The sequence below is a fragment of the Belonocnema kinseyi genome, chromosome 5 (genome assembly GCF_010883055.1).
Source record: "Belonocnema kinseyi isolate 2016_QV_RU_SX_M_011 chromosome 5, B_treatae_v1, whole genome shotgun sequence".
Lineage (NCBI taxonomy): Eukaryota > Metazoa > Arthropoda > Insecta > Hymenoptera > Cynipidae > Belonocnema > Belonocnema kinseyi.
Genome location: NC_046661.1, coordinates 100,282,527 through 100,308,152, shown reverse-complemented (window position 1 = coordinate 100,308,152; position 25,626 = coordinate 100,282,527). Strand labels below are relative to the sequence as shown.

Below are 25,626 nucleotides of genomic sequence, written 5' to 3'. Positions count from 1 at the left end.
CTCCAAGGAGATTATGTTGAAAAATAAAAAAAAATTTACCCAAAAAAAATTGTTTTTATACTTCATTCTAAGGACTTATTGAACTACCCTCGTAACTTAAAATTCATATTAAAATTGTTCCATTATTTAAAATGTATTTTTAAAAATAATACTGAGATTATATGCTTATATCCACTTAGCAAAAATTTGTATTTGTGTGTTTCAATTGTTCCTTATTATATATGTTATTTAGATTTGAACAAACAATTGAAATTTGCTTTATTTTGCAATAGTTTCCTAAAGAATTGGTACAATTATTTCATCTTGGACTCATTTTCAAAATCTATTTCATAATAAATGTTTTTATATTACCTTTTGCAGATTGCAATTCATTGGACATGGATTATGAGGATTCACATAAAAGAGTTCCAATACATACTAAAAAAGGATCAGGGCGTCCAAAAAAAATGAAATACAGGAAAGGCAACAAAAGCGTTCATAAAAAACTATAATAAGTGTGTCTATCTGACTCAATAATTACAGTGTATTAATATAAATATGGTTATAAACCTTTTTATTTAATCTTTTATCAAATTGGAATCCGTGTCAATTAATTTATATTTACCCTATTCAGAAAGAACAACAACTGCTGATAGAAATTCTATTAAAAAATACGAGAAAATAAAACGAATAGTTAATTTCTCCAGGGGTTTTGAGTTTTACCTTAATCATATTACCCTAGTTTTCATCTTGAGAATTCTTCCAATTTTAACCTTCCTATTCATTTTTCTCATGTTATTATTTTATTTAGAAAAAAGTTATACCTTAAGAGTTTTACGAGGATTTTTACCTATTCTCAACTCTCAGACAATGTAGGAAAAATTAAATTAATATCTTATTTTTAAAAAAGATGTGTATATTTCGAAAATCTTGCAATAATTGTTGTTAAAAATCTAATTGGCTGTTCATTTATAACTTAAGCTGTTTTATATATTAAGTTTGAAATTAAATTAAAAAATGTTAAATGGTATGCATGTCTTATATTGATGTTTTCTCTGGAAATTGGTATTTTAAACAAGAATTTTATTATAAAATCATTAAGTTTCGAAAAATATTTCAAATTTCTAAAAATGTTAGCTAATGTAATTTTTTTTAACGAAAATTAGTATTTCTAATCAGAAAACATCCTGAAAAATCCCAATTGTGAACAATTACAGGGCATGTTAGCGTTGCACACCCGAAAATTTGTATTTTTAAACTAAAAATTATCATACTTGAAAGATAAACAATTTTTCAACAATTATTTACATTTTTTGGGTTTGTTAGCGTTTTTTTTTTACTGATAATTAGTATTTTAAAACAAAAATCGTTATATTTTGAACCATTTTTTAACAGTTGCAGGTTATATTTACGATTTTGTTTTTTATTAAATTGATTTCAAAGAAGTTTCACAACTTTTGATGTGTTTGAGGTTATTTTGATATTTTGCATCAGAAATCGATTATTTTGAACCAAAAACATTATGTTACAAGGAAGATTTTTCAACAGTTTGATTGGCTATACTCGTGTGTTATCCAAAAATATTATATGTGAATTTGGAATTAATTGTGAAAAGATATCAGTTTGTATCAATTATAAAAAATATTCTCCTTGCTTGGCTTTTTGGTTTGAAAATTGATGCCTTTTAGTAGAAATATGATTTTTTTGTTAAAAATTCAGCTGTTTGATTCAAAATTAATCTGTTTTGGTCGAATATTAATTAATTTAATGGAAAATTCAATAATTTAGGGGATTCTTTCTTCTTTAACGACTGAAAATCCTTTCCTGGTTGAGTATTCAACTTTTTTGTTAAAAATTCGTACTCTTTGGTTGAATTGAGCTTTCTTGTATTTGATATCGAAATATTATTATATCATTATTTTAGTCGAAAAATCATCTTTGTAGTAGAAAATATAAACATTTTGTTGAAAAATATTTTTTTTTTTCGTTTGAATTATACCTTTTTAAATTTTAAATAGAAACTTTTTTTTTAAATATCAACTATTATATTTTTTGTTGTAACTATTCCATTTTTTGTCTAAAATTATATAGTTTTTAGTTAAAAATGTAATTCAAAGTTGAAAAATGGTGTTAAATTCTATTTTTTTTGCTTTGAGGATTCATCTCTTTGGTTGGAAATTTAACTATTTTGTCAAAAATTTGTATTTATTATTTCAAAATAAACAATCCAATTTTTGGTTAAAAATTTATTTCTTTTAGTTGAAAATTCCACTATTTACACGAAGAAAAAGATATCGCACAATGATATCGCAAAACCTCTGTATTGAAATAAAGCGCAATATGAAAAGGTACAAGCAGGTTCCCGAGCTTTTTATAAAAAACTATAGGATATTATAATGCACTAAAATCGCTTGGACACTACTAATACCCTCGTATATATAATATAATAAAATAATAATATAATTAAAATCTTGCAATCTACGATATAACGATTTTACGCTATCATAATGTGACAATTCCGATATATAGAGCAGGAATTAAGATATATATTGCAATTCTTGCGATATCGTTTTCTCCGTGTAGTTGAAAATTCGTGTTTTTTTTTAAATTGGCCTTTTTTGGGTAATAATTAATCTTCTTGATAGAAATTTCATCTTTTTCGCTTCAAAATGAAACTGATTAAACTTTGATTTGTTTTTGTTGAAGGTTTCATTTTGATTAAATTATCAACTGCTACATTTTTGGTTCAGAATTTTGCTGAAAATTATACAAGTTAGTGGAAAGTTGAACTATGTTGTTAAAAATTTATATGTTTGGTTGAAGACTCATCATTTTTTATATTAATTTTCATCATTTATTGAATATATTTTCCGTACTTTTCTTTTCTATTGCTTTACACTATATTGGATACTATACAACAACAAAATTATATGAGTATTAATTTGATATTTTAATTAAAAAATTGCGTGATGAAAAAAAAATTGTGCGTCTTTATTTTCTATAGTCCAAAGTAAAATTAGAATTTGAAGGGGTTCTGCGTTTCAAGTCTTCTTGAGTGGGGAAAAAAGGGTATGAAAACAGAGAAAGGTTGAATCAATAGAGTTGCAACAAATTTGAGCCACACAGGTTCATTCGGAGAATCTAGGGGAAAAGCATCATTTCGACACTGTTTTTTCTCATCCAGTGCAACGTGAAGTGTCGTCTACAAACTGTAAGTCACCTGTCAAGATCATTTTGTCGGTCGTTATTTGAGTGAAACAGATGTTAATAAGCAGGTAAGTTATAATAATAATTACCTAACTTTTTATTTCCTCCCATTTACGCGCGACTAAATAGTTTGGGAATAAAAATAGTAGTTGGCGTGATGTAATATCCAAATGTTAGGTTAGTCAAAACCTACTATATGACATTCAAACCACCAAAGCTGGGATGTACAAACTAAGTCGTGACCGTCTGCATGGAAATTGATGCCTGGTCGTTTGAACAAATTTCCACTAGATTTTCTGCGGAAGTTTAAATGTATCTTGGATATCTAATCTTGCAGTGGCAAGTGTCATACATGAAAGATAAGGTAAATAAAATTGTATAATAAAAACAGAAATTTGTTTTTCGCGATGAGTAGGGATGTAAATTTGCATGAAACTTTAGCCTGATGAAAAGTTTCATGAAACATTGGGAGTTTCGTGAAACATTGCAATGTTTCAAATATAGCGGCGGGAATAATCAAACTGATAAGATAAAAGCCTATTAGGTTTTTCCACTTCAATAAATAGCTAACTTCACTTCGTAGATTGCTGAGGGGAAAATAAGGGACCAAATGTATGGGATACAGTTCATTTTTGCCCTATTTTGCTAACATCTTCGTAGAAGGTAATTTTTTCTATATAAGTGTAGCTAAAAAATAGTTTTTATTTTTTAATTACTATTCAATGAAATAATAAAATAATAATGATGATTAATTACAAATATATTACAGAAATAAAGTTTTGTTTCATGCATTTGATCCATTTTTCCCCCTCAGCTTTTAACAAAGTGAAGTTAGCTGATGGTTGAAGTGAAAATACCTAATTGAGGCTTTCATATCCCATCTTTTTCCTGCCGGCTGATTTGATTTATTTTTCTGTTTTGTACTGTAGACCAATGATGCCAATGTTGGCACCCTGAGCTACTGCGCTTGCGTTAGGGCTGACCGCTCATTGGCCGCACTTGGCGCGCGATTCAAAATTACATTAAAAATCAATTCTTTTAACTTAAGTAAATAATTATTAAAATATCCACAAGGATACATACAAATTGTGTAACTTTGATTTCAGGCAAAAAAATACAACACATATATTATATTAATAACAGTTTATTTTCAGTGAATTCCAAAGACCAACTTATATTTTACAAAACATTTAATTTAAAAAGAAATTTCTTGGAAAAGTGATTGAAAATAATTACTTGTAAGTTTTAAATATTTTGTATGTATTTTCTTGGAATTCATATAATTATATAACCTATAAATACATAAATTATCACGACTGCATTGTAGTTATGCTTTCTTTTTTTTTTTACTTCAAGCGTCGTTTTGTCACGTCTCAATCGAAAAGAACAATCTGAAATTTGGTTTTAGAATTATTAAAATATTATCACTATTATATTCTGCAATTAGCTTCTATATATTAAGCTGCTGAAATATCATATGGTATTTCAAAAAATGTGTCTATTAACAAATATTTTGAGAAATATTAGCCAGTCTTTCAAATTCAATGAAAATAAACTGTTATTCATCAAATATATGTGTTATAAATTTTTTTCTTGTCTGAAATCGAAAGTTACACAATGTGTATACATTTTTGTGTATATTTTAATAATTATTTATTTAAATTACAAGAATTGTTTTTAAATGTAATTTTGAATAGCGCTTTAAAGGGTAGACAACCAGCGCTCAGCCCTTACGCACGCATGAATGAAAATTATTATGATTTTATTATTGCATTAAATAGTCCCTAAAAAAGAAAAACTATTTTTCAATTGCACTTATACAGAAAAATTACTTTCTACGAAGATATTAGAAAAATAGAGCAAAAATTAACCGATTCTCATGCATTTGGTCAATTGTTATCCCCTTAGTAGTCAACGAAGTAAAGTGAGCTAGTGATTGGAGCGAAAATACCTTATTATATATGCAGACAGTCATGATTTTTTCTATATATCCCGGCTATAGTTTAAATGTCGACGGGCATGACTAACCTAAATTTTGGAAGTTGCATTAGGAAGTTATAATTTTATTCTAAGTGACTGGTACGCCCTATTAAATGAAAGAAATTTGGAAATTAGGTAATTATTGTTTCAATTGGTTTCCTTATTAACAATTATTTAGGCTAATATCGCAAAGCGAATAGTTGCTTTGGCAGGTATTCAGGTGGCTGACAGCGCGGTTCAGAACTCCACAACTCTGCATGAGCCAAAATTCATTCTCCAAATGATACTTTCCCCTAGATAGCCACATGGGCACCTACGTTCAGAGGAATACATTTGAGACTTGAAAACTCTCTCAAATGATCATTGGGAGCCCAATGAAATTTGAGCTGCAACAAATTTAACACCAGCGTTTTTCTGTGAATGTCTGCCTTCAAACTCGACTCTCGAAAACCCAGTTGAACTCGGGAGGCGGTTTTCTGCAGTTTGCCTCCCCCCTGACAAAACGTCCAGGCGAATGCGAGTACTTCTAATAAAATCGGATGCAGCCGCGGGTATATAATTGCTGGTTGTGATTAAATTTATACAGTAATTCTAAGCCCAACTTAGTAAAAGAAACATTTTTACAAGCCCATATCGAGTGAACTGACGTTGTCTGGCATAGGTCAATAATAAAAATAATAATAATAATAAAACACTCACCAGTGGCAGAGGTGACGAAAATGTCTTCGGTTGTTCCTGAGTCTCCAGAACCTTCTTCACAATCTTCTTCTTCGTCGTCGCAAGAAGGCCTAACTTGAATATTGTCCTTATTTTTGTAGCCCTTGGGTTTGAATGTCGCTGGCGACCTCGTTGGTGCAACATAGACTGGCGTTATCAGATCATCTAAAATAATTGAAAGCCTAATTATTATCTACAAATATAGACGAACATCGATATCTATCTAAAGACAAGAAGTATTGAAGATGTAAAGACCACGGTGTATCTCGAATGAGTTCAACCGAAAAAGGTCGGCTTTAACCTCTTGGTTTTTTTTCTAATCTCATTTCTGTGATACCTCAAGACTATTTCGAGACCAATAAAAAAAGAAAATCCTTTAGGTGATTTTTGAATGATTATAGTGTTCACATTCATTAAAACCTTAAAGCGCGTACAATTCGGGGCTGTGAATACATTACGCTGTCTTTTGGGAAGGTGAGGGAGGGGGCGTTTTCTCTGCTGTCTTACATTAGTAAAATTTATATTAAAAATTCGTTTCTTCATTGAAAATTTAACTGCGTAATTAAAAGTTCCGTCATCTCCCACCACGGTCCATGTACGGTCTCGCACGCATCAGTGGCTGACTAATTAAAAAGATATCCACAGAGTAGGCAGGCCTCGTTGTTTGAATTAAGTATTTTAGTGTAACGTTATATACGAATAGTAGTATTTATCAAGTATATAATTTATTTTCTCAGTCATTTTCCATTCTTTTGTCGATTGACGACCTGTTAGTTTCACGAAATAAAATTAAATATCCAAAATTTGAGGTTAGTGTATCAGATCTATTCAACCAGAATCGAGTACTCTAACAAAAAAAAAACTTTTCTTGTTGAAATTTCGTATTTTTGGGTTGAAAAATCAACTGTTTTGAATAGAAAATCCCTCTTTTTATTTTGAAAATTCAACAATTAGTTAGAAAGGTCAACTGTGTGGTAGGGCTTTTCATTTACGGTCTGCGCTAGACAGGTTACCCTATCAACCCCACATTTTTCCCGATCGGGGCCCGACCAGCGCCCCAGAAAAATTTCTGCACGGGTGTAATTGAATATTGATTACTATTTTTATAATAAATATTTAAATTTTTTTCAAAATATCTCTATTATACTAATTTTTTCTAATGATTGTGATGTTGTAAAATGAGTATCTGAATTCAATTTTCAAAATTAAATGTACATACAATTCAATGAAAACAATTTTTGAATAATTTTTATGTTCTGAATTCATTAATCAATTATGAAGCCATTCTGCTCAAATTTATATTTTCTAGAATTAGTTAAAAGCTTATAATTAACTAAATTTAAACAAAGACATGTTTAAATTTTAAAAATATATATAAAGTGAGAATTATTTGAATATTTCAATGAAAATAATGGTTTAATACTAGTTTTGTTTTGTAATGATTGGATATTTATTAAATAATTCTGTTAAAAGGTAAATGTTATGGAATTATTTCAAGAGAAATAAAAAGATTCAGAAATTAAAGTTCAAATTAAAAAATATATATATAAAGTACAAATAATTTGATTTTTCAGTGAAAATAATTGCTTGAAGCTTTAATATTGTTAACTATTTAATTAATTTTTAAGTGATTAATTTTGACCACAATATTGAATTACATAATGATTCAATTTAGGATGATTTAAATTAAAGTAACACAAATTGATTATTTATTTTCAGAAATTGAATATTAGCTATTACTTTTACAATAAAAGTTTATTATTTCTTTAGAATACCTCGATTACAATTATATAATTTTCCTGGTGCTTATGAAGTCAAATGAGTTAATTCAATTGAAAAAATTATAAGTAAATATAAGTGAATTGATTAACTAATTATTAATTGATTCTATTAACAGTGATGATTTCGGGAATAAGTTTAAAATGTTATTTATAAATCAGATTGTTTCAAATGAAAGTTCCACTTTTATCAAAATATATGAAGTAAAAATTATTTGAATGCTTCAGTGAAAATTATAGTTTATTGCTTCTTATATTGTGAAATAATTAATAATTATTTTATGATAATTTTTTAAAAATATTAAATAAAATCAAGATTTAAATTTAGTTTTTAACTTATTAGGTAACAAAATTTATTATTTATTCGAAGGTTATATACTTAAATATTAGGTATTATTTATTTATTATTATTATTATTATTATTATTATTATTATTATTATTATTACACCATTAAGCCATTTCCCTTTCGAGGTAGGCGTGACTCACTCGGTAGGAATTTGCATAATAAAAGTTTATTCATATAAAAACACACTTAATGTGAGTATATAATTTTGCAAACGATTCTGATGGTGTGAAATGGATATCTACATTCAATTTTTGAGTTTATATATAAATGTGTTCGAATATTTTCTGAAATTAGTACAAAGGGTTACTAATAAATCAAATTTTCAAAAATGAAAGTGCAAAAAATGTAGAACAAGAATGTTTACGATGTCTAAATAAAAATTATATTTTAATGCTTTTTAGGTTATCAACAGAATAATTAAAGAATTAGCTAGTTTTTTAACAATATTAAATTATTTGTAATTTCTTTTAATTAAGTACCATGAACTGATTATTTATTTTAAGTTTATGTAATAGAATATTGGCCATAATGTTTGTAAAAAAAGTTTTTCAATCTTTAAAATACCTCCTTTTCAATTACATTATTTTTGTAAAGTTTTCCGATGTGAAATGAGCATCTGAATTCTGATTTCGAAATTATGTGCATGTACACTTTAATTTTTCCTCGAATAGTTTAAAATGTTATAAATAACTCGAAATTTCTGAAAAATGTAGATTAAAAATTATTTGAATGATTCACTGAAAGGAATTTTTTAATGATTCTTATGTTATGAGCTAATTAATTACTTATTAGGTGATTAGTTTTTTTACAATGATAAATAACGTAAAGATTGAATTTTAATTTTTTCTCTATTTAGTAACAAAAGTTCATTATTTATTTTAAGGTGATCTTATTGAATATTTGATGTAATTTGTATCGTAAAAATTTATTTATTTTAAACATATATCTATAACAATTATATGTATTTTTGAAATGCTTATGATATTGTGGAATGAGTATCTCGATTCAATTTTCAAAATGATATATGTACATATGTTTTTTTTTAATTAGTGTAAAAGGTTATTAATAATTAAAATTGTCAAAAATGAAAACCAATTAATAATTAGACGAAAATTGGGTTAATGATTAAAATGAACACAAAAGTTAACGCGCACATGGGCGCGCACACTTGATAAATTAGGATTTCTGAAAGGAAAAAGATCTCCAGTCATTAGGGATTTATGAATGGGATCAATGGGACCAAAGTGGCTTCTTGATTGGTTGGTCTTCCGATGACGATTAAATTCAGTTTTTAGTCAGTCGGAGAAGATTTTTAAGCAAGGGACCATTAAGGTCGAGGAGCTGGTGAACGAAAAGAGAAAGGACATGTCGGAGGTTCTCCGGCTGGGGATTCTAAATATGCAAATGAATTGAAGATACAACCGGGCAAGCATGAAAATGAAAAGGTGGCATGCGTGACGACACGTGCTACGTCCGCCAAACGTTTACATGTGTGTGTGCGTGAGAGACACACATGGGCGCACGCCCCAATCAATGGATCCAAGTAGGCTTGCTTGTGTGTTTTTTTTTAACTGGGTTAAGTCTTCTCTCATTGTTTTTTTTTTCAATCAAGACTTTCAACGAACAATGTTCCTCGACTTTATAATTAGAGAGGGAAATAAAAATGAAATAGTCCCATTTTTTCCTCTCTATTGGAAAACTCAGATTAGCACTATATCGGGAAATGACGTGGAAGTTTTAGTGATCGAGAAAATCCGGAAAATTATCGTGAACTTGTATTATCACTTGGATTTTTTTTATAGGAAGATTTGCAATAAATACAAAAATTGTAAAATCAGTGGGTTATAAAGTAGCACAAAAATATCTCAAAAAAGGGCAAATTTTTAATAAATATTGGAGAATAGTAGGGAAATATAAAATCCTTAAAGCAAAATTTACCTGAATACCATATTGCATTCAAATGTCTAAAATTTCAAGGCTTACTGCGAGAGATAATAATTGTCGAACCAAAAAGTTAATTTTGTACCAAAAAACGAATTTTCCAAAAAATAATTGAATTTTAAACCAAAAAATATAAGCAATTTAAACCGAATGGTCGAATCTTCCAACAAAAAAGATTAAATTTCAACTAAAAAAAGTTTAATTTTGAAGTCAAAAAGACGAATTTGTTAGTTAAAACTGAACAAGACCTTTGAGTTTTCGATTTAAAAAGTTTATTTTCACAAAATAGTTGAATTCTCAACTAGATAACTAAACTTTCAACAAAGTAGTTGAATTTTTAACTTATCCCACCAAACAATTGAATTATCTGCTAAAAATAATCAAATATGAAGCAAGAAGTGGAATAGTTAAATTTTCGACCAAAAAATGCTTCATCAAAGTAGTTGAAATTACATTCTAAAAAGATGCATTCTCAACCGAATCTTCTTTTATAAAATGAATATAATAAAATTGAATTGAAAGAAGTTGAATTTTTAAGCCAAAAAGACAAAATTTTTAGAAGACAGTTGATTAAAAAAAAATGAATAAAATTTTTAAAAAGTAGTTGAATTTTTAAACAAATTCGAATAAAAAAAAATTATAAAAAAAATAGTTGAATTCTCCACCAAATAGATGGATTTTCAACCATGAACGATGAGTTTTCTATAAAAAAACGAATTTTTCACCAGTTGAATTAAATGAAAACAAAAACGAATTTTTAAACAAATACTTGCATTTTCAACAAATAAGATTAATTTTGTAGTCCAAAAGATGAATTTTCATAAAAATACATGCAATTCCTACCAAATATTTGAATTTTCAAACTATAAATTTCCAATCAAAAATGGAATAGTTAAATTGTCAGAGAAAAAAAAATTTAATAAAAAAAAATTTCAAGAAAAAGTTTAATTTTCAACCAAAGTAAATCTTCAAAAAGGATGGAAAAGTAATATAATTTAATTTTAATTTGATATAATTAATTTTTATTTATAATCAAATAGTTACATTTGAATCAAAAAATATGTATTTTTCCACATAGAAGATTCAAGTTCTACCAAAAAAAGATGAATTTTCTATCAAATATATCAATTTTTAACAAATTTGTTGAATTTTGTAGGGAAAACGCAAATTATCTACAAAACAGTTGAATTCTCAAACCAAAAAGTTGAGTTTTTCAACAAAAAAGTTAATTTTATACAAAATAGTTCAATTTTTATTAAATAATTTCTTGCATAACCCATTTTTTCGCTGACAATTAATGATTTTAGTGGGAAATGTATAATGTTTAAAATGCGTCTTTTTTGGTAGAAAATGAATCTTTTTTGTTTTGAAAATTCGACTATTTGGTTAAAAATGTACCTTTATAGATTGAAAATTGAACTACTTTGTTAAAAAATTATTTTATTTTTAAGATTCACCTCATTGGAAAATATTTCGTCGAAAATTCGTTATTTTTTTCGTTGAATTCAACCAGTCGAAAATTCGTGTTTATTGTTGAAAAGTACATTTTTAAACTGAAAAATTAAATATTCCATTTTATGTTGAAAACTTAACTTTTTCAGTCAAAAACTCAGCTATTTGCTTACAAATTCAACTATTTTTTTAAAATCATATTCTTTGTCCAAAATTCATCTCTGTTTTGTTAAAACGTTTGCCTTTTGAATTAAAAATTCGTTTTTTATTATAGAAAAGTCATTTTCTTGGTAGAAAATTCATTTTTCTGGTTACGAATCAAATTTTTCGTTAAGAAATTATACTTTCGGTTTGAAAATTTAACTATACATACTTGATTAAAACTTGATTAACTTTTTTTTTAATTCACTTGTTTTTGAAAATTCACCTCTTCGGTTGAAAATTTACATATTTTGTTGGAAATTCGTCTATTTCATAGTCGAACATATTATGGTTGAATATTCGTGTATTTTGTTGAACTTTCATCTTTTGGTAGAAAATTTATTTTCTTACTTGAAAACTTATCTGTTTAGAGTAAACTTCCAGCTATTTGTTTAAAAACTAATCTACTTTTTTGAAAAATTAATTATTTGGTTCAAAATACACTATTTTTCGAAAATCATCTTTTGTGGTTGAAAATTCAATGGTTTTGTTGAATTTTTTTTTTTTTAATTTAAAAATAAACTTTTTTGTTGGAAATTTAACTTTTCTGATCTCGAGGCTTAAAATTAAAACATTTTTTTGAAAATGCATTTTTGTAGATAGAAAATTCAGAAGTAAGTTTGTATGGTTAAGTTTTTTTATTATTTTGTTGAAAATTCAACCATTTTGTCCGAAAATTAATTTTGAAACCTTCATTTTTCAAATAGAATTAAGTCTATATTTATAATAAAATTTATTGTTTAATAATATTAAATTTTGTTTAATTATTATTATGAACTTAGTTATTAATTAACTTAATAAAGTATCATCTCTCCTAATCCCTAAATATGTAATATCACATAATTAAAAAAAAGAATAAATAATACAAAAATTGTTTATTTTAACATATTAATTTTTAACCTTGAGTAATTATTTAATAAATTGAAATTACAAAAAAAATGTTGGTAAGTGTCGCAAGCGACTTGTGCCCTTACCATTATTTGTGTTCCATCCTTGTCTAGGGGAGTGCTAAACGTCTCTCCTTTCATACTACACAAAATCTAAACGACAACCTGGTCCTTATATACTAACCTGTACAATTCAAACATCTTGTGAGAAATCATAGTTTACTTAATAACTCAGAAAGGAAAATATATTTATCACGACAAAATTTTTCCAATGTACTGCGTTTTTTTAAAGTCAATTTCTAATGTAAGCTTTACTTCAAAATATTTAGAGGATTATCAATTTTTTGAATTCTCCCTCATTCCCGCGCAAAACAGTTACTCAGTGAAGTACAAAATAATTCGAGCACCCGGGACTTTATATTATTGTTTTTAAACATTTTTTCTGCGAGGGAATTTAAAAATTTTTTTTAACAAGTAGTAAATGTTTATAATTTTCTTAGTAAAAACTGCATTATTATTTAATAAAAGTTATTAATATACCAATTTTAAACTGAAAATAATTCAAACTTTTACCAGGGTTTCATCAAACGCAAATGAGTTCCGTTTCTATTATTCAATAGTTTTGTTATTAGAGTAGGTTTTAGTATTCTGAAATGGGTTTATGAAAGAGTTATGACTCAGGGGCGTCCAAAGTTATCTGAGCACCCATAGCATTTTCGTTTCGTCAAACGTTTTTTGTCCAAGGAGGAAATTCTAAAATATTTTATGTAATTTAATTTTATATTTTTCCGAATAAATAATTTATAAGTATTATTTAACACAAAACGTAATACAAAAATTCTCAAACGAAAATATATCTGTTTTATCAGGATTTCATGAATCAGTAAACAAGTCAGGATTTAAATATGAATGTATTGTTTTGTTAATAAATTGTTAATAGAGTATTACTTTTTTATATTTGTAAGGAGTTTGATATTTTCATTTACTTACTAAACAAGCTTTTAGTATGCGGGGGAGGGGGGTGCGGTTAGATTTGTATAATAATCTAGAATTCCCGTAATCTCCATTTAAATAACACGTTCGTTGCGCAATATTGCTCTGACCCAGGTCGCTGATCAATCTCTCTAGCAATCATCCCCCGCGAAGAGCTTCACAAAGTCACCATGTAAAGCTCTCCACTCAACCCCATTTATAAAATTGAATTGAATACTTAATTAAATTAAACTATTGAGATATAAAAAACATGCTTTGATAAAAGTAGAAACAATGATTGATTTGGAATTTAAACAGACAGGACGTGCAAAAGAAATACATTTTATTCGCCTGTCTGAGTTTTACTTACACTTACCGGAGCCATTATCAACGATAGGGGTACATTCTTCATCCTCGTCGTCTCCTGCACAGCCACTTCCGGCTCCGGAGAATATTAGGTCGTCCATCACTCCCGGAAATCCGGATGCGGGTGTCTATAAAATAATTATTAAAGTAGATATTTATTATTGAACTGGAACATTTATAAAACCGTATAACTACGTTACCACACTTTTTTGACGCCCCCACTCCCCGACCCTTTTTGGCGATCGTAGGTTTGTCCCTCCCGCCAGAAATGTAACGTAGCCCAAACCATCTCTAATTCAATATAAAACATTTATTCCTAAAATTTCGAGCAGAAATATTTTGCATTTTCAACACAAAAAAAAATATTTTTTAACCAAACAGTTGCAGTGATAATTAAATGGTTGAACTTTTAATCAAATACTTTAAATTTAAATCCAAAAAGACGAATTTGTTACAAAAAGCAAGAAATATTAGTTTTCAACAAAAAAGTTTGTTTTAAAACCGAAAGAACGAATCTTCGATATCAAATTTGCGTTTTCGTTAAAAAAAATATTATCCAAGTAGCTGATATTTCCACCCGAAAATATTAATTATAAACAAATATCTTAATTTCCTACCGAAAATATGAATTTTCCGCCAAGAATATTATTATCTACCTCAAAAAACGAGTTTTTCAACGATGTAATTGAATCTTGAAGATAAAATGGCGAATTATATATAAAACACGAAATTTCAACCCGGAAAAATTATTTTTCAACAAAAAATGTAATTTTCTATAAATAGTTAAATTTTTATCAAAATAGTTCAATTTTAAACTAAAAATATGAATTTTCAATATAATTGTTGAATTTCAAGCCAAAAAGTTCAATTTTTGTACAGAAGTGATCAATTTTCAACTCGAAAATATGAATTTTCAACCTAATTAGTGAATCTTAAACCAACACAATTTTGTTTCTAACGCAGTTCAACTTAAAACCGAGTTTAGTTGATTTTTTCATACAAAAAAAAAATTTAATTTTAATAAAAAATAGTTTAATTCATTGAAAAGGGACGAAGTTTCAACAACCCAGTGGAAAATTTTAAACCAAAAAGGCGGATTTTGTTAGAATACAGTTCAATTTTCTAATTCATAAATTGAATCTTCAACCAAAAAGTTAACTTTAAACCAAAAAAGATAATTTTTCTACCAAAAGAGGAATTTTCAACTGGTTGAATTCAACCAAAAAGACGAATTTTTAACCAAATTGTTTAATTAAAAAAAAAAAAAAGAATTTTCAAAGAAATATTTAAATTTTCCACTAAAGACAAGTATTTTCTCTAAAAAGATGAATCGTAAAAAAACCAACCAAAGATTTCAACATAACAGATGATTCTTTAATTAGGCACATTATTTTTCTAAAAATGGAATAGTTAAATTTGCAACCTAAGAGCTAAATCGTCAACCAAAACAAGGATTTTTTTAACAAATTACTTCAACTTTGAACCAAGTAATTAAATTTTGGACCAAAAAAGATGATTCATTAACAAAATAGTTTCATTTTCAAATGAAAAAAATTTTACGCAAATAATAAAATTTTCAACCGAATGAAATGAATTTTCAACAAAATACACCAATTTTTAACGCAAAGTTATTGAATTTTGAAAACAGAAAGTCTACAAAAATAACTGAAAAAAAACAGAAAGTCTACAAAAAAATTCTACAGAATAGTTGACGCTCCAACCATACACAACAACCATATAATTTGAATTCTCAACGAAAAATCTACAATAAATGACATTTCAACCAAAAAATTTGAATTTAAATAAGAAATCGTTAAATTTAAAAAAAAAAAATACGAATTTTTTACAAAATGGTTGAATCCTCAACCAAAAAGCAGTTTAATTTTCAGTCAAACAGTTGCATTTTAAACTAAAAAGGATGAACTTTCTATCATAAAAGTAGAATTTTCAGTCCAAAAGGATTAATTTTTAACAATACAGTTGAATTTTGGAAATAAGACGACTTCATCGAAAGTCCTATCGACCAAATGGTCAAATCTTCGAACAAAAGGGATTAAAACTCAATTTTAAAATGTTGAGATTTCAAGCCAAAAAGACGAATTTTCTATTTTAGAGAATGAGTTCAAGAAAAAAAAATTAATTTTCAACTAAATATTTAAATTTTCAACAAAGGAGAAGAATTTTTACTAAAATGATGGATCTTAACAACAAAATTTAACAAAAGAATTCAACATTCAACCCAACAGATGATTTTTTTTACCAAAAAATTGACTTATGAAGAAAATAATTACATTTTCATTAAAAATTTTAATTTTTTAGCTAAAGCATAATATTTTTAATCAAACGAGGTGAATCCTAAATCTAAAATATGCGAGTAGAATTTATGATAAAAAATAGTTTAATTTTCTTATTGGATTCCAATAATTCAGTTCGCATTTTAAAAAAATAACAAGAAAAGAAGGATGTTTTTTTAAAAACAAGGGACAGGAACATAGTTTATGCTTATTTATAGTTTATAGTTTATTATTATTGGGAACCTTTCTGTGAATAAATTGAGAGTTTCCTTCTTTTTTTACCAAATTCGTTTGGATAAATTTTCGTTTGGTCCTAATATTCTCTTCATTTGAAATCGCAATCAAATCATGATCCGGGAATTCCAAGCAAGATAATAAGCTGCCAAATTAATATTATCTATATTCTCCTTTATTCTTTTATTTAATAGTATTTTTATCTGTCATTACATAAGTCTACTAACAATATTTACATTTTAATCTATAAATTAAATTTTTAATTCAATTAATTTATGTTTACCTATCTTTATAAATATGTTTAATTTTAAGAGTACTCTATATCTTTTATTCAATTAAAGTTTCCTTCATAAATTTTTCATTTTTTAGATTACATAGTCTTACCACGAACGGAATGAAAAAAGTATTTAAGAATTAAAAGATTTTTATCATTATTGTGGTTTTCCTGAACATTTCGTATGATAATTTTTAATATTTAATGAAATGAGTCTACTTTGTACATGTTATGTTTATTAATTATTTACCATATACTCTTGACTTTGCTATTTTACATTTTAGTGGATGATTTGATACCAATTTTTTATTTTCATTTTTCAAAATTATCATTGTCTCAAACTTATAACTGTTTCAAAATTATGATTTTTCTGGAATTATAATATTTTAATATTATATAATTTTCTATACATTTATAAATTCAAATTAAACATACTTGCTGCATCCTTTGCAATGGAGCTGCTTTGTCGACTAAACTGCCAAATGGCAGTAATTGGACATCCCCTCTAGTTGCCACCTTGCCATCTTTTGCAGCTGCCAATTCCAAAATTCTTGCACCATTTACCACCAATCCAGAAATTACACCTAAAAATGGCCTCTCCACTCTTCCCCTACTTCGATTCCAGCGTCCTCCTACTTGAATGGTCGCTTGACTATTGAAAACTGTCAATTGGTGACCTGAAATATCAAGATTGAAACGAAATTATTACTATTAATTAAAATATTATGCATAGCCTTAATATTACAAAAATCTGCCCGCCCGGTCCCGCGGGCCAATTCTTGTCGCGCGCGGCTCTCAAGATTGAGCGCGCCAATGGCGCACGTCTCTTGGGTCTCGCGCTTGAATATTTATTCTTTGAATTTAGAATGCTTGATTAAAACTGTATAAAAAAGATCTCCTTTAATTCGCAGTATTTATATGCGTCTTCATATCCTGAATTTTCTACTTAATTAAGTATACACGGTAAAAAAAATTGAGCTGTGACAGGGATATTATTCCTTATTATAGCCAAACATTTAGCTGAAAACGAACGAAGGAATTTAGAAAGCTCCCTGGATCAGCGAAAATGAATAACCTTGACCATTTTCCATATACCAGGGATGTCGTATAGTCAAACCCCTAATAAGTATAGCTATAATAGGGATATTAAGAATAGGTGTCTGAAACAATTATCCGAAGAGCGCCGGTGCATTATGGGAGCAGCGAAATAAAATGGCGATGGTCTAATCGGGAGCAGTGACAGTTGAGATTTACTTTGGACAATTAAACGCTTTTTACCACTTAAAATGTGCGCGATTGTTAATATTAAATGGAGTTTATGATGCAGTAATAATAATTTACAAGTGTTTAAATTGTAGGCGGTAACTATATTGAAATATTAAGAAACGCGACGAAAACAACAAACTTGACGTCCAAATGTATCATACGGATTTCAGGGAAATTCAGTTTCTCAATACCAGACGAAAAATTGGCTACTGTAAGTAAATATATTTCTATAACAACTAAATTTTTTTTCTAATCTTAAGGGCATGTGATACTTAGAAAATCGTCGATTTTACAAGTTTTAGGTTCCGACGGCTTTTTTTCTTTAATAATCAATATTTTGTCTTAAAAATTTGGGACATGATAGCGACCATGCTAACGGACGTCCCCACATACTTTTTTTTTTGGTTTAATTCAAAAAAGTTTTAATTTAGCAAAATCTAATTAATTTGCATAGCGCTTAGGAATTAGTATCGATTTTACCAGTTTTAGGTTCCGACGGCTTTTTTTTCTAGAATAATCAATATTTTGTCTTAAAAATTTGGGAAATGATGGCGAACATGCTAACGGACGTCCCCAGACACTTTATTTGTGCTTTTTTTTCAAAAAAAAATTTAATATTGCTAACAACGTGTGTACATTTGGAGGTCATGTATGTTACAATTCTCCTGTGCATTACTTCCAAACTACACAATATTTTTGGCCGAAAACTTTGGACTTGCAAATAAATATAGTAACTAATCTCCCGGAACTAACTCTTTTAGCAGGCAATCAAAAAAGTTTATTTCATAAATAATTTCCAGATTATCGGAATGGCAGAGATGAAAAACGACGTAACCTCAAAATAATACATATGCATAAAATTTTTATTTAGCACAATAAATTTTTTTTGTTATTATCCCTCAAAAAAGAGTCCGGGGACGTCCGTTATGATATTTTATAGCATCTACGAATTCAGTTTTTTAAAATTTTCATTTTTGTGGAAAAAAGCCGGGGAAACTGTAAGTATCACATGCCCTTAAGATAATACAATTATACATAATCTGTCGAAAATAATAAACTTTCGAACTTAGCAATTTTGTCCAAATTCCTGATTTACGAGAACAATTTACATAAAGTAACTAAATGTGTAACTCTTCTAACTAAACGTTTTACCTAATCCAAGCGTACACTTTCTTTGAGTTTAATATATTCTCGATTCACTCGTTCGCCTCAAGCATTTTTTTTTCCGCGTATAGTTGACAGACATTTGTAAATGTATATTTTCAAAACTTCTTTAAAATAAATAAAAAACTTCAATCCATTTTTCAGACATTTTTCTCTATCTCGCTTTTTTATGCTAAAAATAGTATTTTATGGTTTTCATATTATTTTTATGGATAAAAAAATCCTAAGTCTTCTTTTAGATTTTTTACGTATCTGGAGTCTTTTCGCGTAATGTTGGAATTTTCGATTTTCTGCACAGTACTTTCGATAAATAAAAACAAAATGACGAGTCCTATATAGAAAAATCGTTTAAAGAAATTTTCTTAGGATTTTTAAAAACCTATAATTTCTCTTAAAGGCTTTTTTTCATATTTTGCGTCGTTTGGTTAAAAATTTGAATGTTTTAGTGTCAAATTTCGGGCAATACCAATACTTTCTCAATCATAAACGATGAGATGCAATAAATTATAAAAAATTGGCATTTTTTTTGTTGAAAAACTTCAGTCTATCAATCTGTTTTTATACCTTTTGTCGTTTTTTCACAAATTTTTTAATTGTATTTTTAATGTAATTTTTATGATTAAACCCAAAACTATGCGTCCTATCAAAAAGTGTCCCATAAAAAATTGGTAGCTCTTTTTTAGGTAAACAATTTTTGTTAGAGAATTTTTTTCGTAACTTGTGTCGTTTTTCAACAAATTACATTTTTATTTTATTTTTAATGTTATTTTTCACGAATAAAACAAAAACTGTGCGTCCTATCAAGAAGTGATTATTAGTAAATTGGTAGATATTCTTTGGGATCACAATTTTTGTTCATTCATATTTGTTCGTATCTTGCATAGTTTTATCACAAAATGGAATTTTTTATTTGTGATAATTTGTTGTGCAATCGAAATTAGAATTTTTGATTTTTCAAGAAAATCTAGAAAGTTGTTATGATTATCTTGTAGAGCTTTCAAAAACAATGTCTTTCTCCTTTTGACTTTTTTCATATCGTGCGTTGTTTAGCTAAAAATTTTGATTTTTGATTAAGCCTTAAAAGTTTATGAATGCCATTACTCTGACAGACGGACGGACAGACATTCAGAAGCCATCGTCAAAACTTGATTTTCGGATTCAGGGGCTCTCGAATCTTTATATCAATTGGATAATAATTCCAACACCAGATCCTTAAAATTTGAAATTTCTAAAACGTTGGATCAACAAATATATATTAGGTTGGTACAAAAAAACGATTTTTGATAGTGTATATAGGGGTGAAATTCAAAAAACAATATTTTATTCGTCTTCTATGGCTAATTACGAATTTTGAGTTTAAATTTTATTCACCTAATATTGATGAATCCGAATAAAATTTACAAAACATTTTTTTTTCTCGTGGGAAGAAAAAACATTTTGGTTTTTGCATGTCATTTTTTTCAGAACAAAAAATGGACTTATTTTTGTGTGGATTCGAACTCGGGAAGTATGTATACAAATTTCAAGAACACATTTTTAATTGCATTCTTAGACCACCCTACAGCATAGATATAAATACTACTAATAGAATATAAATTGTAGGCAATAAACCTCTATTCAAAGCTCATGAAAGGGATTCGAAAGACCCTAATTTGAAGTTCTTCTTCTTCAGGTCAACATTCCAATTTTGATTTCTTGATCTTTTTGTTGATTCTTTGTTTGACGGATGTTTTAGTTTGACCAAAGACCAGGAGAACATGATCAAGTAGGAAGAATTGAAACACGTTTTCTTGGCTTGGCTCTTCACTGAATGACCGTTGGCCAGTCCCTTCTTTTTACACCACAAGATATATCTGTCACCTTCTGGTTGGAAGAACAAGAATCAGCTTATCCCATTTGCATTTCTTATAATTCCAGCTAGGAAATGCTGGATTCTCAGATGCAAAAGAGGAGACTATATACATACAGTACTATAATATGGTCACCATAAAAATGCAAAACGATGATACTGTAATTTAAACTGCATCTTCTGTCCTTGCCTTAGGGCTTAGACCATCTCTTGTAGTCTTTATACAAGTTCGTATCATTGATAAAAGTTTCAACAATTTGATCTGATGCTTTTTTTACCCACACAATTTTATCTCATTGTTGATTCAATTGCGAAGCCCTTTTCCCTTCTTAGGGACTAAGTTTGGTTGGATTCCAGAACAGGCAAGCATAACTATCATGGAGTGGTTTAGGCCTTTAAGGTCTGATGGCATTGGCCCTTCGAAGATAGGGGACTTGACCTTGACCTTCAACTCGGCTCACGCATTCGTACCCTACCTTCCTGATAAAGAAACACAACATCTACACTCTCTACAGTAAGACCTGTTTACCACTATGCCGCAACGCGAAGGTGACCTTTAGGGGTCATCCATAAACTACGTTACCAATTTTGTGCTATTCACCCCCCCCCTCCTCCGTCCCCGTTCAAAAACGTATTTCTGCCCCCTCCCCCATACGAAAAGTAAACTAGCTCAAATTCTCTCAAAAACCGGGTAACCAGGGTGATTTTCACAAAAATAGAGAATTAATAGCGGCTCAAATTCTTTTAAATGAAATTAATATAAATACAGGATATTGAATTAACCCTTAATTGGTACTGTGGGTAAAAATTACCCCAAAAAATATTTGAGCTCAAAATAAGCATACTAAATTCGATAAAATGGACCATGTGGCGACATTTAGCAGTAGATGACATCACTAACTGAAGATACAATAGGTGAGCATAGAGCGACAGACGACTCCAAAAATTGTGGGGGTATTAATTACCCCGTGTACCGTCAGTGAACAAAAAAGTTATTTTTTTTCAAAAATTTTTGCTAGTTATTTTGGTGATTTTTGATAAATTTTCAACGTAAGTATATCATCTTAGGAAAAATAAATTTTTTAATTCATTATTTCATAGTTTCTTGTTTTTTTTAGATGGCAGAAACAATAAATTGGCCGGTTGCTCATACAGGCGCCCAATGTTCCATAAGCACCGCGCAGGTATCTGCAGCGACTGTTCAGGCCAAGATGGAAATTGCTAGGTTAAAAAAGTTTTATTAAAAATTTTATTTAGCTGCCTTTTTACATTTAAATACATCTATAACAATTTTGTAACAATTAAAAAAATGTTTTTGACCATTTAAATAAAAAATAAAGTGATTTGAATAGCGAAATATATGGTGTTCAGTTTTACTCAAAAATTGAGGATTCATTTTTCAAAAGAAATAACTTTTTTGAAAGCATCAATATTACAGTAATCATTTTCTTAAACTATAGTATCTCGAGCATACAGTTATAAATTTGTAGCTGAAAATATTAAAAAATGCGCGAGTTATGATTTTTTAAGTAAAAAACTGATTTTTTTTTGTTTTTATTTTTCAAGAATTTTTTTCACTAACTTAGTTTAAATAAATCATTATGAAACAATTTGACTTTGGAAATCGTACTATAAATTAAATTAGATAATTTTTGTGTGCAATAATATTAAATACCGGCTGCGTGAGACTCGACTGAGTACGCTCGGGTATTTATTGCCCCACCGTGTCAGTTACGCATATTGACAACAACAGTGCCAATTAAGGGTTAAATATGAAACGCTTTTCTTTCAAGTCGAAATATATTTTCAACAAAATATTCGAATTTTCTACCAAAAAATATTCTATAACAGAGTAGATGAATTTTTAACCACAACAAAAATAACGAATTTTCAACAACAAAGTTAATTTTTATCTAAAAAGTTGCATTAGGAGCCAAATGGTAGTTAAACTTTTAAGCAAAGAAAGATTCATTTTTAACCAAGAAAGATCAATTTTCCGCGATTTTCGACCAAGTAAGATGACTTTTCTACCGTAAAATATCAATTTTCTATCAAACGACGAAATTTTAACAAAATTACTGAGTCCTCAACCAAATAGATATAGTTTCAATAAAGAAAGATGATTTTGAAACCAAACAAAAACTTTCCAACATTTTTAGTTTAAAAAAATTAATTTTAAAGCAGAGCTAAATTTGTAACCTGTTGAATTAAACCAAAACAAACGAATTTTAAACCAAATAGTTTAATTTTCTACGAAATTTTTAAGCCAAACAGAAGAATTTTCTGAAAAAAGAAACTATTTTTAACTAAAGTGATGAATAAATTGTAGAAGTTTTTAACAATTTGTTAAAGTTTAAACCAAGTAGCTGATTTTAAAACCAAAAAGTTACTAATTTTTTACAAAATATTTGATTCCTCAACCAAAGCGGATAAATTTTCAACCGAGGAGTTAAATTTTAAACCAAAAACAATCAATCTTCATCAAAGAAAGATAAAGTTTCAACAAAGAAAGATAACTTTTCTACCATAAAAGATTAATTTTCAATCAAAAAGGACGTTAGGCAACAAATTAATTTTCAAGAAAATACATGAAATTTTCAGTCAAAAAGTTGAATTTTCATGTAGAAGATCAATGTTCAATGAAAAATGCCATGTTTTGTCAAAAAATAGAATAGTTTTATTCTCAATTAATAAATTAATTCCTTAAAACAAACAAAAAACCAAATTTTATACATTTTTAACCAAAGAAAAGGTTTTTTAAACAAAATGATGATTATTTAACAACAAAATAAATTTTCAACAAAAGAGTTTAACCTAAAATATGATTTATCAGCCAAAAGTCTTAGTATTCTAAAAATAGAATAGTTAAATTTAAACCACAGGTTTGAATCTTAAATCAAAACAATTAATTATTAACAACGTAGTTTTACTTTTAACCAAGTAGTTGCATTTATAACCAAAAAAATATGACTTTTTAACCAAATAATTACATTTTTAACCAAGTTTTTTTCATGTTTTAAAATTGACTAGACTGTAGGTATAAATTCATTTAATTCCCAAAATTTTAACTCGATATATCATTTTGATTTCGTACGGACATGAATCGTTCCAAAATAAATGTCGGTAAAGTAGGAATCGGGCAAATATGATTTGACCCATATCCAAAAATATAAGAAAAATAAGGAAAAAAGACAAAATCAGGGAGAGGAATTAAAATTCGAATAAAAATTTTTTTTCTGTCGATTATGACATTTTTTTACTTAAATTCCCCTTTCACCTCTCTGAGAAACAATTGAAAAGACCTATAGATAAGAAATTGACCTAACTGAACCTAAAATAATTAACCTGTTTTTGACTTATATTATTGTACATAGCTGAGTATTTTTATTTATTTTTGTCAGATAAAGAAGATCAGATGAACAAATGAAGAAAGCAATAAAAAAATTGTTGCTAGAAAGTGTTAAAAAATTGAAACTATTTAAAAAATATGAACATGTCAAGATATCACGGTCCAGAATTTGTCCGCTCGAACAAATAATAAGATTGGATGGGATTTCAGTTTCACTTTCGGATATGTAAATTAATCGGAGACACTGATCAGGTCAGTATCTTTGAGATGGAGGTTCTCCTACCTCGCTGAAGATCTCTGATCGAGAAAAATCGATAGTCAGCTTATTTTTATACTAGGAAAGTAGGAATGACCGTTGGGCAAGGTTTGGTTCGAAAAACCGGATGTTGGCCGTTACGATGCGATGGGCGCTTTGCCTGCGGATGTGCGGCGCCAGAGGTGCATCGAATGCTGTCCAGTAATAGGAAAGTAACAAAGCTTGCAGGTTCTTAACGATCATCCAATTTCTGATATTTTTATATCTCCGGTTTCCCCAATTAAAAAGCGTGTCGCCAAAAACGGCGTAAAAAAGCTACGCGTAAAAAGTTGAATATTTACATGAGATAATAATGGTCGTAATTCTTAAAAATAATCTGTACTAATAAGCTAATAACTTCCTAAAAACATTAATGCGATGTAAAAGTTATATAATATTTTAATCGAGGTCTTAATTTTGTTCACTCTTTATTTTAGATTAAAAAAATTCATTCTTTGAAGATTTTACTTGTAAATGTAGTTTCCGTCGCTTCGATTTTCAAACAAATATTTTTTAAATATTTGGTGCCATTAAAAAAAAGCATCATGTGTGTGGGGGGGGGGGCAAAGTTCACGAAGAATTTATTATTACGTATTTCGTGAATAGCCTCCTTATAACATTCACTTTAATACTCGTGCATTAAATTAATGAAAGTTTAACGACGGGGGGGTATGATTATTTCTGGTCGTTTATTACAATTGTCTTTTATTATTGCAGTCGATTAGAGACGAAGAAATTAATTATCTAGCTTATGAAAATAAATAAAACTTCGTCAGGTAACAAGTGTGGTTCCATTGGGGGGGGGGGGGGGGGGGGGGGGCTCGACCACCTGAAAACTTGGAGTTGCATACGAAGCGTACACAAAGAGTATTACAGATTTTATGATGATCTATATTTTTAAGAAATGATTTAATTATTACAGGTATCTTTACGTTAGGAACACAAAGGTTTCAAATGCAACTTTTCCAATTGCAAAAATTAATAAATTTTAATTTCATAAGATTATAAAAGAAAGAAAACAAAGGAAATTTAAACCTAGAAACTAAAAATAACGCCGAGATTTTGTACCGGGCC

General features: G+C 28.3%; 1 protein-coding gene and 1 further gene across 1 annotated transcript in view; both read right to left on the bottom strand.

The window, feature by feature from the left end:
• The window catches only part of LOC117173804 (neurexin-3-like), a 435,470-nt gene that overhangs the window by 34,631 nt on the left and 375,213 nt on the right, over window positions 1-25,626 (bottom strand). Inside the window, exons 14-16 of the mRNA XM_033362447.1 lie at window positions 17,065-17,306; window positions 13,838-13,955; window positions 5,866-6,048 (exon numbers count right to left, since the gene is read on the bottom strand). Coding sequence (XP_033218338.1) covers window positions 5,866-6,048; window positions 13,838-13,955; window positions 17,065-17,306 — 543 coding nt within the window. The remainder of the gene's footprint in view (window positions 1-5,865; window positions 6,049-13,837; window positions 13,956-17,064; window positions 17,307-25,626) is intronic.
• Window positions 12,535-12,637, bottom strand: LOC117174033.